Genomic DNA, 15,370 nt, shown 5'->3' with positions numbered 1-15,370 from the left:
AAGATGTAGATTTTGAGACAACTAGAATATTTTTCCAGACTTTTTAATCTTCGCAGAGGGTTTTCCCCTCTCAGAAATACCTTTGAAATTGCAATATTTGTTTTAAGAAAATTATCTTAGATATATAGTGTGTTAGATACATTGCCTGGTCAGGCTGTACATATTCCCAGTTAGATAACATTACTCATGTGATCTTTGTAGATTTCACCTGTGCCTTACAGAAAGAAATCATGTATCAAGGGAAGCTATATGTATCAGAGAACTGGATTTGCTTCCATTCCAAAGTCTTTGGAAAAGATATCAAGGTAAACAAATATAAATAAATATAGTATATTGAAATAAATAAAACATAAACATAATATATTGGCCATGCAGGTACAAAGATAGCCAGGGAAATGATTGAAGCCCGGGAAACGGGCCCCTCTTTAGTTAACAGGAGTGCTGAATTACCACCAGCTTATCAAATAGTTAGGAGCTGTGTTCTTGGCAGCACAAGAAAATGACAGGCGATTGCCAGCCATCAACACACCATTCAGCCAATAAGAAGGCACCACATAAGCATGACTCACAGAATAGCCCAGAGCACATATTCCAGTAGAGAGAAATTCCCTGAAGATGGGCTACAGCATGAGTAAATTGGAAGAGTAAATCTCTGGTCCTGGTGACCAACCCAAATTCGATCTTACATCATTATCCAGGGACACATATATTTGCCTTCATTCGTAAATAGATATAGCTTATGGTGTGCTAAAGAGCCTCAGTGGTGCAGTGGTTAGAGTGCTGTACTTGCAAGCTACTTCTGCTGCAGCCAGTGCCTGCAAAAATGGCAGATCAAATCTCACTAGGCTCAAGGTCAACTCAGCTTTCCATCCTTCTGAAGTGGATAAAAATGAGGATCCAGATTGTTGGGGACAATATGCTGACTTTGTAAAAACTGCTTAGAGGGGGCTGTCAAGCATTATTGCTAAAATCCATTATGCAGGCCTAATTTTTATTTAATAAGCAACCAAATGCTAATGCTATATGGCAGGGATCCCCAATGCCAGGCTACGGTCCAGTGTCAGGCCACAGCTCATTGGGAACCAGGCCTGTGGAAATGGTAGGCAAGTGCACGTGCATGTGCACACAAAGCTGCATTAATTAAAGATGGTTGTGCACACATGTACAAAACCATCCCCTCTCTTCCCCAGCCACCACTCCACCGGTCTCTGAGCTGAAAAAACTGAGGACCAATGCTATCTATCATATGCACTATATAAGTAGAAAATCAGACAACTTTGTAGCATGTGAGCAATTTAAAGGATTACAGTGAAATTGTTTCTATTGGTTATTTGACCAATAATTTCAAAGGTAAATTCTCACTTTGTAAAAGCAAAACCGTAAGAAAGCAGCAGGCTTTACTTCATTCATAAGTTGAATTTCACTAGCCCTGGAACAGGATACAATTTGAGATGTTCAGCCTGAACTCCCAACTATAATGTGTGTTTCTTGCTTCGTAGCAAACTATAGTTAGATTCTGCCTTAGCATTATGTGAAGATTCAATTTGTATCTTTACTTGTAAGTTTCTCCAGTGTGGTTTTATTCTCAGAGAAGTGCTCAGCTAATTGCATTTTTAAAAATCTTTTCCTTCACAGCAAGTTTTTGAACTATTTATTTGGTTATAACATTGTCGGGAAGAAAACAAATACATGGAGTGCTTCCCAGCTGGATATAATAGAAATGAAATTTAGCTGAATATTTTGCAGTATTAGAAAACTGCTTAATTATAAAGAATTTTGCCAACCATTCCTTTTTATGACATTTTTAATCAATCTGCCTCCATTTCCTAATGATTAGCATTGTAACTGTATTTTTGGATGAAATAGAGGTCAAAACACAATGTAGTAGAACTGCATATGTTAAAAATATTTTTGGAATATTTTTAAATGATAAATACAAAAATGGGCAATGCATATCAAAAGTAGCTTTCAAGCCTCTTGCATTCATCACAGATGGAAACGTAATAATTTTAAGCCCCCTGAAAATAACATCCATCTATTTTACATGTTTTATTATTTTTGTTATAACAAAATGTAGGCATCAAATTGGCACTCAAATTAGCTTAAATCTAAAAAAAAAAAAAACCTGTCTAGCTTTATCTGAAAGTATCTAGGTATCCACAAAGCAGAAATTTCCTTATAAAAACCAGTATTCACTTCTTTGCATAGGTTCTGCTGCATAACCATTAATATTGTTGGTTAAGTTGACGTCTTCATCTTGTAACAATTATTATGCTTTCATTTTAGATTACTATACCTGTGTTATCTGTAACACTAATAAAGAAGACTAAAACGGCCCTTTTAGTGCCAAATGCTCTCATTATAACTACAGTCTCAGATAGGGTAAGTTCTCATTTTATTTACCACATTATTTTGTTATGGTGGTTGTTTCTATTTCTGTACCCCTACTTTGGGAGTATAATTGGGAATAAAAATTGAGAACTATATGAATTAGAAATCATATATTTCTGTTTTACAATTATTTTCTTATATTCTGTGCTCTTTAGTAATATCATTCCCAAAAAATGGGAAGTGGCACCAAATGTGATTACATAATAAATAAAGATAAAGCATTCTTAATATATCATGTTGAAGCTGATCTTGCTCAGGCAGAAATGTGCTAACTTGATGAAAGCCTTGGCCCAAAGTAACGGTGCAGAGAGCATCTCATAATCTTCAATTATGAAAGGCAGATGATTAAAAGTCAATTGAGTACATGGGATTGCATGTGGTATGTAGATGCCTCAGATCCTTAAGTAATAATTAATAGGGCATACTTTAGTAAGAATAATAGGAAAGGCAAACTCTACTAGTCTTTCCTGGTTTTAAATAATATTTGTTGGTGGTTTTCTTTACAGTACATGTTCGTCTCTTTTCTGTCCAGAGACACTGTTTACAAACTGTTAAAATCTATTTGCAGTCATCTAGAGGTAAGTAAAACTTTCTTCAGCCGTATGTGTAAGGACAAGTCATTGGGATGGGATGGGATGGGATGGGATGGGATGGGAGGTTCTGAGGGTATGGCTTGGTGGACATGGCAGGGGAAGAATACTGTAAAATCTCCAGTCAGAGGTGGTATTCCAGTCAGAGGTGGTAGTTCGGTTCTCCGAACTACTCAAAATTCCTGCTACCAGTTCTCCAGAATTGGTGAGAACCTGCTGAATACCACCTCTGGATGGGATGGAATAGGAATAGGAATAGGAATAGGAATAGGAATAAGAATAAGAATAAGAATAAGAATAAGAATAAGAATAGAATAGAATAGAATAGAATAGAATAGAATAGAATAGAATAGAATAGAATAGAATAGAACAGAATAGAATATTCTTTATTGGCCAAGTGTGATTGGACACACAAGGAATTTGCATAAAATATACATGAAAGCAACAAAGTTACATAATCATAAGATACCAATAGGAGTAGGTAATAGGAAAAATGGTTACTTTTTCAGCACCATGTCATAACCTTGAACAGTTGCTAAGCAGGGCAATGGTTAAGCAAGTTCTACCTGTATATATCTGGCTATTTCTAATATTACTTTGTTAATCCTAGTCCAACTGTGTAATTTTTAAAATTGCACATTTCAGAATGCGAGTGTTGGCAACAGTCCTAATCCTTCTCCCCTAGAAAGTAGTTTCAGAGCTGATTGTCCTACAACATTACCTCTGGTAAGTTTATTTTTGAAGAGAAAAACATTTATAGTTGAGAGTTACATTAGAAATAGCCTTTTTATAAAATAAAAGAAAATATTTATTAATTTTATTTATGTACTAGAATTTCTATAGTTTCTGATAGCTCTGAGTGGCTTATGTCCAGCAATAGCAATTTAATTCCTATCAAAAAATGTCAGCAGACATCTAGTAGATGTCTTATTCAGAACAAGTAGGTTCATTTTCATTGTCCCCAAACATTTCCTGAATATCCATATCTTCAAACTCTTTGGAAGTACAACAGAGATGAAGTGGCATGGATGTCCAAAGGCAAGCTATCCTACCGAAAGAGACCACGAGTGAGACATCTCAGTTAGTGGATCCCTATAGACAACATTTAATGGAGGGACCCTTAGTAAAATTTCTCTCTCAGTTATTATTGCATGGGCACATTCAACCTGAGAATGTGGTGGTTTCAAAGGTAGCCAAGTGTTGAGCCATGAAGAGCATATTACAATATTCAGCCATGAGATGACAAAAGCATGAATTATTTTTACGTTTTATTGATTAGACTTCTATGCTGCCCATCTCATCAAGGTGTACAATTATCTATTATAATGTACAATACCTCCTCATACAGAAAAGGGCACAACTGATATACATGATGTAATTCTGCAAAGATCCTCCTAAGATATACTAGAACTAAAGTCTACTTTACCAGGGGCATGAAATTTAGCCTATATCATCTGTATGCATACATACATTCACACATATAAATATATAGTTGAAAGCCCCCCCAAAAAAAGTGACACATGATGATTCTTGCAAACTAAGTTCTTTATTGTTTGCATACCTATAGACAGAATCTTGTCAGACTAAACACTATTATCAACATCTACCATACATTCAGAGAACTATTTGGGAAAGACTATTTTCACCTGCTTTCTCTCAAACAAAATGTCTGGATTGAGTTGTCCCGTATTCCTCTAGAATGCACCCTCTGCCACCTGGGAACCCAGCCTGTTGCATTTCATCACCGAAACAATAAGACTAAGTAACATCTGCATAACTCTTCAAGCTCTAATGTTCCTTCCCATCAATTTCAAAGATGTAAAAGAAATAATATTATCTGCAAACTAAATCATTTGAAGTCGCAGGGCTTGATGAAAATCAATTGGTGATGTTTATGCACCTGGAAGCGTAATCTTCCATCTACAGTCTTACTGTTCCACCCATTAGGCTGCCTATGCTTTCCACCTGTTGTCTATTCCATTTGCACAACAGCATGTGAAATTGATTGTCAATCTGTGTTGCTACCTAAGTGGACAGATTGATTTCACAGAAGTGTGATTGACTTGGAGTTCCATTGTGTTGTTTAAGTATTCCCTTTATTTATTTTTTGAGCAGTATATATACTGTATGTAACTACCAGCAAGACTCACTGTGTTTTATGGAATATGTGGAAGTAGACATAAGTAGGTCTGTACTGAGATCATTTTTATTGTCATTGTTTTCAACTTTGAGGGAAGAAAGGAAAATAACAAACTGATATTTAACTGGCATTTCTGATACATTGTCCCTTTCCAGGATTTCAGTCATGATTTCTCTGAACTGGATGGCATCATACAGAGACGTAGAAAGGAGATGGAAGAGTCCAGTAGCACTGGATCTCAAACCCCGGAATTGGAACACTTTCAAGGTTTCCATTTAAACAATTGTTTCTCGACTATCCTAAAACACCACCTTTTAGCCCGGACATCTGGAACACTTAAGCAAAGAATGGGGAGTACAAACATTGTTTAGATGTATTGTGATGACCCAGGGTGGGATACAAAACAAACACAGTCATAGAAAATAGGTGAAGCCCCTTTTATCCATTCAGTTTGCTTCCAAGCATTGAATATCTTTGACGGAAGACAAAAAAACTCCCACACAGTTACACGAAGAAGGAGAAAAAGCAACACAAACCAGGCAAGATAAGGGCTGGAGGATGTCCACAGATAACACACTTTGGGAATGATGCCAAACTCAGAGAGGAACTATAAACTAGAGATATTTACACGATTTGTTTCCAGCGTTTGCCAATACACAGGTCCAAACTCTTATTCAGTTGTCACACCTGCAGCCCATGAAGAGGATCAAGGCCCTCTCCTCCCGGGGAGACCACGTCTCTCCCTTATCCTCTCCTCCCTGCGTGCCCTAGGATGGATAGGGGATGGGCCTGAGTCCTCCTCTGACTGCTCAACCGGTCTCTGCCCTTTCCCAGGCTCCTCCACAACCTCTGGAACCACATTTCCACTCCCTGTTGGCTGTTCCTCCTCTCCCTCAGAGTCAGTCTCCACCAGAGGCATGGCATGTATCAAAGTACTTCATCGGCATTTATTGGTCTCAAAACTGTTCAAATGGCCCACGCCTGCTTTTAGTATATGTTTTTTCTTCTCCAACAGATTATCACAAGACTGATAACCAGTCTCATTTTAAAAGTTCCAAGACAGACACAAAAGATGCCCATAAAGATGTACAGTCTAAATGTAGGTGTGATGATCAAATCAGGAATGTTTCAGGAAACAGTAAGTAAATCTTGTTGTATTTCTTTGGGTTGACCCATAACTGTGGCCAGAATTGTATAGTTTCTTCTTTGTCAGATGTTGATTGGCTCACTGCAATCTCTCTGTTAATGGATTGGCAGAAATGTTTCTTATTTGATTAAAATTGGAGATTCTGCCTATAGGATACAATTCAAATTCCGTATCTGCTGATCTTCTTGGCAATAGCTGTTATTTATTGCTTTATTATTTCCAGTGCTTCCTTGATCTTCCTTGTTTCTAGGTGACATTTCTTAATAAGGAACACTTTGGCGGTCTTATTCTTCATTTTGTTTTCTTTTTTTCATCTGTTCCAGCCTGCTTGCATCTGATCTTAACATACTGATTTTATTTTCCAATCTAATATTTATTTGTTATTGGGGTTGTGTCATGTTGTTATTTCAATCAGTTTTGAAGTACAGTTCTCTAGATTGAAATAAAATGATAAGGTATGTGGATTTATATGGAAAATGTAGGATAAAAGCAAGAATGAGAGACACTGGGGGAAGAAGGAGGCCTAATTTATAGCTGTGAGAACAACATAAAAGGACTGTGACTTCCTATGTAGTATCCCAATTTCCTTTAATTTATATCAGGGAGTCTACATATGCTTGCAGATCAATTTCTTAACCACAGATTGTAGCCTTGAGTATTTTTGGAATTCCTTGCCTTGCCTTGTTATTCTGAACATATTTCCATTCAGATCAGTTTACATCTTAGAATGCATCTCCCATATGGTGAGAGAACCTAATCTGGCTGAAATAATAATCATATATTTAAGCTATAAATTTTAATCAAAGCTTTTTGAGATATTTTACCATCTTCATGTTAACTAGACAAAGCTAGTTCACCTTAAATAAGCAATATTAAACTACAACTTACATTAACATACTTATTTAATATATTTCATAGCTGAGAAGAAAAAGAACTGTCAATTTGAATCTCCTTGTTATTTTGCATTTCTAGTGTCCCACTATTGTATGTGTTTAGCCATAGTCTTTTCAAAGGCTAAGTTAATTTTTCCTTTTATCTCATAGTTTCTTCAGGAATCCTCGGATCTTTTGACAGAACGAATTTTCAATTATTTTTATCGGTGACACACGTACTCATTGTTTATGCAATTCTGTAAGTATGTAGAACCATTTCCTCAAATTACAAAACCAAGCATAAGGCTGAGAGCATCTTTCCTGGGATATATTGTGAAAGTTAGACATGCAGTGGCTAAATAAATGGTTTCTGAATTTCTTTTTCTTACTTGCTGCACACAAATAAAGATCTGAATATGTTCCACTGTAACATTTCCACTGGGGGAAATGGAGAGAGAAAAATGTGATCTGTCTAAATTACTCTGAATTGTGTTATATGGATAACAAGCTTATGTCATTTCCAAAAGCATTTTGCTAGACTCCTGGAGGTAACAGAAAAGAAGATTGATGGATTATTTTCGAGGTTTATGGGCAAAGCAGAGCAGCAACACTGTAAATCAAGTAGCAGATAAGGGGATTGATAAAGAAGAGCAAATTTCTGAGGAAACTGTTGAATAGGGCAAGAATATGGGTCAAGCCATTCACTGCTGGAGCAGACAAGAGCCCAACTCAGTAACATTTGCTTTCCTTGTTGGTCTCACAAGGACCTTTCTCTTTCCCTATTCAAGCTGTCTTAAGGAACAATATCTTCAACCTCCTTCTGAATATCTGTTTACACAGATGAGCTGAGGTAAAATTAAAGCACATCAGCACAGGATTTGACAAAGCATAGTTAATGTTACCTAATTTAGTATAACAGGAGCTTTGATATTGTAATAGGTTTTCTATATTACAGATGAGTTTATCTTACATGGGCAGTCACCTGTTCATGTTCTTTTCTTCTTCTACATCTCTCTTGCAGTGTTTTTATCCTCATTTGTTCCACATTCTATATGCGATATAAAGTTAATCGTTTGGAAGAGCAACTTGTATCTATGGCTTCTACTGTGGATCCACATAAGGATGAGTACAGGTACTCTTTATTGAAATGCAGCGCTCTTTGTATTCTTTTGTATTGATTGTTCTTCACCATCCTTCCTGGGTGCAGGGAATCAGGGATCATATTATAGAAACTCTACCCACGCTTTTTTTTTTTTTCAAAACAAGAAAGATGACATGGTCTACCTGAGAATCTGACTAGTCCAATATCCACTTCTCACACTGGCCAAATACAAGCAGGACATAAAAACTTAAGAAATAGATTGCTTATGATTCTAGAGATAAATCATCTGAGTAATACATTTTCCAAGAAATCCTTGGGGAGAGACTTTATCAAAAGTCTGAAAGTCCAAGCATGTAACATCTCATTGATCAACTATATCGACATTCTTGCTGTCATTCTGACTTTTTCTGGTGCCACATTTATTCTTCTTTAATCAGGCTTTTGCTCTTTTTTTAATGTTTGTTTTTTATATTTGACTTACATAGCCACCCATCTCACATAGATTACTCTTATGGTAAAATAGATTTTAAAAATACATAATATAAAAACACACAGCTGCCAAGAATAAAAGCATAATTATTAACAAATTCAAGAGTTGAGCTATATCACACAGGGCCCATAGCCTGCCTAGCTAGTTTTCTGTTTTTTTGTACACATTTATTATTTTTGTTTTTAATTGCAAAACAACTAAAATATGCTGCTCAGACCATTTTTACACCTTACACCATATTTTTCATTTCTTTTATATGAAATTGACTGTTTGTTTATCCAACATTTTTATTTTTTAAATAAGTATTTTTCCATATACAAGTAGTTTTCAACTTATGACTGGTTGCTAAGAGACACTGGTTGCTTTAAGTTATAAGAGACACCACCACCCCAAAGGTATTTATGACCCAGATTTGAAGTTTCAACAACCCATGATCCCACATTTGGAGCACTCGCAATCAGCCTACATTTATGACCGTTTGCAACATCCCGTGGTCATAATTTGTGATTTTTTTTTTGCCAGAAACCAGTGTTTACTTCCACTTTCTGGCAAAAAAACCCATCCATTACAAACAATGGGTTCCCTTTCTGGGGTTCATTTAATGATCGTCATGTTCACTTCACAATCTGTAGACAACAGTTAGAACCATAATTAAAATTAAATGCAAAAGAGGCATCAGGACTAACTAGAGGCTTCATGCCAACTGAAATAATACAGTTTTAATATGCTCCCTGAATGTGAAAAGGGATGGACCCATCCTCATTTCTGGGATAAGGTCTTTCAGGCAATAGGATCCACCACTGAAAAGCCCTAGCCCTCATCCCACAGACCTTAGAGAATAGGGGACCCTTGGTAAATGATTGTCCTAACCTGGCAGATTATATCTTGCCTATTATAATATAACACAACTCTGTACATGTTGTAGATGGACTTTTTATCTTTACATTAGTGGTTTTAATAGTCATGTCATTATAGACTCTCAATGGGGTTGCACTTCCACATTCAAGACTTTGTCCAAGATACTTTGTCCTCATGGGCAAACAGCAGGTCGTAGCTGAGGTCATAAGGCAGGGGTCTTCAAACTTGACTGCTTTAAGACTTGTGGACTTCAACTCCCAGAATTCCTTCTCCAGTCATGTTAGCTCAGGAATTCTGGGTGTCGAAGTTCACAAGTCTTAAACTTGCCAAGTTTGAAGACGCTTGGCATAAGGCATTTGCACATGTACATCTAATATGTCAGTTGCTCCCTTTTCTAAATTTGGAGGCCATTCAGACTCATGCCCGACCACGTTACAATTGGATTACTGTATTGTAAAAATAATTAGCAGGTGAATACTTTTCTAGCATGAAGACAGACACTCTTTAGTGAATTTCTGCAAAAATGTCTGCTACTGAAGTTATAGGACCAGAGTTAGATTTTATGTGTGTAAAGAATCTAATTGTAACCCAACTGTACAAACCCTTATACCGTGTGATGCTTTACACAGTGTTTTCATGCTTTAGTGGAATGCTAACAAACCCTATGCAAGAAAAACACAACTTATAATAACCAAAGTAAACGTACGTTCAATTTCCATTTCTTCAGAGTGCCATTTCCATCCAAAAGCTTCAATGTGCTTATACAGTAAATGAATATTCTCATTCTTATAAAAGACACATTCAAGCAATTATTTTTAAGCTACACTCTCAACAGCCCTAGTGTATTCCTAAAAAGATAAGCTTGAACCTTTATCGTAATCACAGACGAAAATACAATGGAACAGCTCTATAAAACCCATAATTTACTACAAAATCACTATTAAAAAGAACTTTAATATCCACCCTAATACCCTATTCTTTAAACTGGTGCCTAGAGTAATAAGTAGAATAGAAAAACTTGGCAGTGGACTTGGATGTTTAGGTCTTGCTTATCCAGACTTGGATGTTTAGGTCTTGCTTATCCAAAAAATAATAAGCATAGAATTTACAGGGTATCCAGACATAATAGGTTCTTACAATTACATTTCTAAAAGTTACAATAAAATAGGGCATATGCTAGAATTTCAGCAGCATCTCAAACCAGAATGACAGGTTCTGTTGTTATAGAAGATGTTTGTGAATCTGCCTTCCACTTCTTGTTAAAGAAAGAACATTAAGTTGGTGAGTGTGAACAGTCTGTGATATTTAGAGAGAGTTTGCTGCTCAAAGTACTTTGTTGGCTTAGAACTAGAGTCAAGATTGCTGTCCACAATTTTTGTAAGGCTGATACATAACTGTCCAACTTTTAACATCTATTGCTTACTTATAGCCAGTTCTTTGAACATCTTTACATTTCCAAGATGATATAAAAGTGTCAGTGAGTATTAAGGCAGTGAGATCCTGTGAAAGAAAAGTCAACTATTAATTTGTGGCCTATATCTGCTTCAGTAAGCAACTTCTTATGAAAGACCATGCTGAAGATACAGTTAAAGATACAACAAATTTGGACCAGATAGTCTCATAGATAGTTGATTGCACCTGCATCACATAACACCTGAGTTATGGGTTTAACAATAAACATATTAATAAGGATGTAATTGATATTTTTGGCTTTGAAAAATGGCATGATAGCTGCAATGCACTTTTGGCCATTTCAAATAGAATAAGCAATGTGCTTATTTTTATGCTAATCTGTTGAATAAAAAATCATATCCAGTTGTTTAAACCACTTGCTCTACAAATGCTGTTTATTAACTGGACACATGAGTTATATTTTATTTTTTAGAGAAAATCATAATCTTTGTTTTACCAATTCACATGAACATATATTGTTGATATGAGTCTTGTATCAAGTTGCTATGCTCAATGCATATCAGCATAAAGGAATAAACTTGTCTTTTCTGCTGTGTTCCAGTTACGTTATTTAGTTAGATTTTTAATTTATTCCATCTGTAATCATACGTTGTCTCACTTTCTCAACCCATATTCTCTATTTCAGATATCCAATACAAGGTGGTTTGGGATATCACCAAAAATTTAATGTTGATGGTCTGTATGCAGAGCTAACAGCTAATCTTATCAAACTGGAAAAGGTAACTGGAAAGAATTGCTGAACTACAGAAAGCAAAAATAGTGGAGAGACTTCATGAACATAAAGATGGAATTAAGATTTATTGGGGTGAAAAGATGGTTAAATATCTCTTAACTGGGTAGGAACAAAAGAGGTCAGATGGCTGAAATCTTTCATAGCTCTGTAGAAGATATTTTAATAGGGATAGCTTGCCTAAGCAGCCACATAATGAAGAATGCTAATAAAACTTTTGAATATAAATTCTATAAAATTTAAGAAAATTTTCTAGAAGATTCTCCTCCCCCCGTTGTCTAAATTAGGCAAAAATCTATTCACAAAATATAATTCTTTAACATTTTGTCTGTCCCCATACTGTATACCAGTGATGGTGAACCAATGCCATGTGTGTGTACATTCCCCAACACACTACTTTTCAAAGCAGCCCTGTTATTATTTAATTTTCAGAGGCTGTGGAGGCCATATAAGAATGGAATATACCTCTCTTGGTTTTTCTCTTTTGTTTTTTTTGGGGGGGAAGGGGGGTGACATTACAACAGAGTCAAATTAGATATTTGTGCCATCACTGCTGAATACCAATAAAATTCTGAACCTGGAAATAGTAATTCTTCTTCACAGCCTTGAAAATACTCATTTAAAGCAGTTTAGGCCTCTTCAGTTAATCTACTTTTCAGGTCAGTTCATATATAGACTTACTTGTGTAATATCCCTTCCTATGCTATAGACTTATGTGAGCATCTACTGAGAAGCCAGTCCTTCAATTCATAGAATTTTTTTTTTGTAATGATAAAGTCACTTTTCTAAATGTTGCAATAAGTCACCTTGTTCTCTAGACCAGCAGCCCCTAACCTTTTGGGCACCAGGGACTGGTTTCATGGAGAGAGGTTTTTCTGTGGACCAGAGTGGGTGTGGTTTCGTGTGCTGCCTGCATCCCATGGATGGACCTTCACTTGTTTGCACGGCCCAGTTTCTGGCATGCTGCGGACCAGTGCCGGTTCATGGACCAGAGATTGGGGACCCCTACTCTAAACACATATTGTACTAAGACAAGACAGGGAGGAGTAAAGGCTGTTGGTCTAAATCACTGCTGTAGAATTAATAGGCTAGACATAATAGTTTTAAAATGTAATCTTCAATGTTATGAATTTACCTGGATTGAGTCATAATAAAAGAAAGTATTCCACTTTAGGTATGATTCCAATTGAACAATTCATCTCTTATCCATGTAGCAGCTAGTTTTATCTATATAATGTGTTCTGTATTTTATTTTCTCCAAGATACAAAGCAATTTACAGAAGCTACTTGAAGACAATAAGTGAACTGCCTGTTGCCTTTCAATTACTTCATTCGCACCTCATTTTTTCTCTGGATAAGCAACTCTGAAGATAATATCAGGCTTAGCCAATCAAGTTATGTGTACTTGAGCTCAGTTCGGATTCACAGTTCTCATGCAATAGCATCTGTTTTCTTAGAGGACAATCCATTTCTTTGTCTACTCTGTATATGATGAATAACTGAGGGAATCCATCTCAGGCATTATTATTATGATCCTGACTGGCTCAGGTTTGACTAAATCTTCCATCCTTCCGAGGTCGGTAAAATGAGGACCTAGATTGTTAGGGGCAATATGCTGACTCTGTAAACTGCTTAGAGAGGGTTGTAAAGCACTGTGAAGCGGTATATTGGTCTAAGTGCTGTTGTTATTGCTATTATATTGCTTAAACTTACCATAATTCCATTCTGTTCTACTGTTTTTTAGGCAACCAATATGAGCATATGCAATTTGCTGTGGAATTATGCCTGAAAAACTTTATAGCTTGTATATGCTTATATTTGAAACATTCTAATTTTCTTTTTTTCTCTCTACCTGGACAAGAAGGAAAGTCTGAACATATTCAGAATGTCATTAACTGGACTCTATAAACTTAATTTTGTGACTACGTTAGCATTTTGATTTGATCGAGTTCTTTCCAGTTGGATCTGGCATGTTCCTACAAAGTTGCCAAATAGAATCTGGGCTGCATGCTCAACTGCAATTAAGTATATTTTCCTGTTTTACACAGGATCATGAATGCACACATACATGTACACCTATATTCACCAAAGCCTTCATTGGTAAAGTTTTCTATCATGTCTAGGTAAAGCATATCCAAGGACTCTTGTAATCAAAGTTTGACAATCCTAATTCCATAGAGTTGGCTCAGACCAAATTAGTAACATGTTGAGTCAGGTGAAATGTGCGTGTGTGTGTGTTTCAGTGATTGTTGACTCCTGTCAACTACCAGGACTGTCCCTGCAGTTTTCTTGGCAAAGTTTCTGTAGTGGTTTGACTTTGCTCCCTTCCTAGGAGAGATTGTTCCATGGTCTTCCAGCTGGCTTTGTGCCTAAAGTGGGACTAGAACTCTCCTGGCTTCTAGCCCAGTGTCTTAACCGCTATACCGAACTGCCTGTCTGTAGGCCTTAGTTAGACATTATTTTAGAATTACATTGGTCTTAGTGGTTCACTAATACAGTCATTTGTATAAGTTATAGCCCTAATTTCTACTGGAGTTTAAATATGTCATCAATATTTAGCCCAATAAATGGGTTGATTTAGATGGCCTGAAATCTGTGCATTCCTATTCCAATTATGCAATTGGTATAATGTTTTTAAATAAAACAGCAAATCATCTACAAAATTAGAGTGGACGATCAGATAAAGACTTTATAACAGGAATCTGGATTATTTCAACTGAACCAATTGATAAACTTGTAAATTTGACATACTTTAAGTTAATTATAAGCCAAGGTTTGGGGGATTTTTACTTTATCAAACTCCTTATTTTTCCTTTTATTTTTGATATACTATAAATGTTACTGTATTTGAGTATTGCAATCTGTCATATTTGTATTAGAATTTTCATTTCATTCATTCTTATGGAAAGATGGCTAATTCATGAGTTCAGCATCTCAAAACAAGTGATGAAGTAATGTGCAATATTAGTCCATAGCATTTTAATATAAAGCCATGATTTTTCCATTAGAATATCCTTAACTTCTGCTATACAGACAGTCCTTGATTAAATGATCACAACTGAGCCCAAAATTTATGTTGCTAAATGAGACATTTGTTAAATGAGTTTGGCCCCATTTAATGACCTTTCTTGCCAGTTGAGTGAATCATTGCAGTTTTTAAGTTAGTAACATAGTTGTTAAGTGATGGTCACAAAAGGTGATCACATGTCCGTAAGGACACTACAACCATCATAAATATGAATCATTTGCCAAGCGTCCAAATTTTGATGACATGACCCTGGGGATCTTGCAACAGATATGTGAAAAATGGTCATAAGTCACTTTTTCCAGTACCGTTGTAACTTTGAACAGTCACTAAATGAATTGTTGCAAGTCAAGGACTACTTCTACAGTGTAAGAGAAGTATCTTACTGTTGATTTGACTCTTCAGCTCTCAAATGAGTTAGATCATATTAAAGCTATTCAAAATATGTATGTCTGTAAATAGCCAGCTTTCTGTTTATATAGCAGAAATGTTAATTGTGTCATTTCTATGAAATGTAATTTATATATTTAAAATAAACTATTTCTGAATGTA

The 15,370-nt window shown here is 36.0% G+C and overlaps 1 protein-coding gene across 2 annotated transcripts in view; it reads left to right on the top strand.

Moving 5' to 3' along the window:
- GRAMD2B (GRAM domain containing 2B) overlaps window positions 1-15,370 on the top strand; it is a 49,931-nt gene extending 34,561 nt beyond the window's left edge. For both annotated transcript variants that reach the window (XM_087958000.1, XM_026673772.2), the window contains exons 5-14: window positions 202-305; window positions 2,287-2,382; window positions 2,898-2,969; window positions 3,627-3,707; window positions 5,277-5,388; window positions 6,137-6,259; window positions 7,312-7,399; window positions 8,162-8,272; window positions 11,689-11,782; window positions 13,056-15,370. In XM_087958000.1, coding sequence (XP_087814126.1) covers window positions 202-305; window positions 2,287-2,382; window positions 2,898-2,969; window positions 3,627-3,707; window positions 5,277-5,388; window positions 6,137-6,259; window positions 7,312-7,399; window positions 8,162-8,272; window positions 11,689-11,782; window positions 13,056-13,097 — 923 coding nt within the window. In that variant the 3' untranslated portion in view covers window positions 13,098-15,370. The remainder of the gene's footprint in view (window positions 1-201; window positions 306-2,286; window positions 2,383-2,897; window positions 2,970-3,626; window positions 3,708-5,276; window positions 5,389-6,136; window positions 6,260-7,311; window positions 7,400-8,161; window positions 8,273-11,688; window positions 11,783-13,055) is intronic.

The sequence above is a fragment of the Notechis scutatus genome, chromosome 2 (genome assembly GCF_049901735.1).
Source record: "Notechis scutatus isolate UNSWTSFEM ecotype Mainland chromosome 2, rNotScu1.2, whole genome shotgun sequence".
Classification (NCBI taxonomy): Eukaryota; Metazoa; Chordata; class Lepidosauria; order Squamata; family Elapidae; genus Notechis; species Notechis scutatus.
Note: the sequence above shows the minus strand (reverse complement) of the source record. Positions and strands in the feature narration are given on the sequence as shown.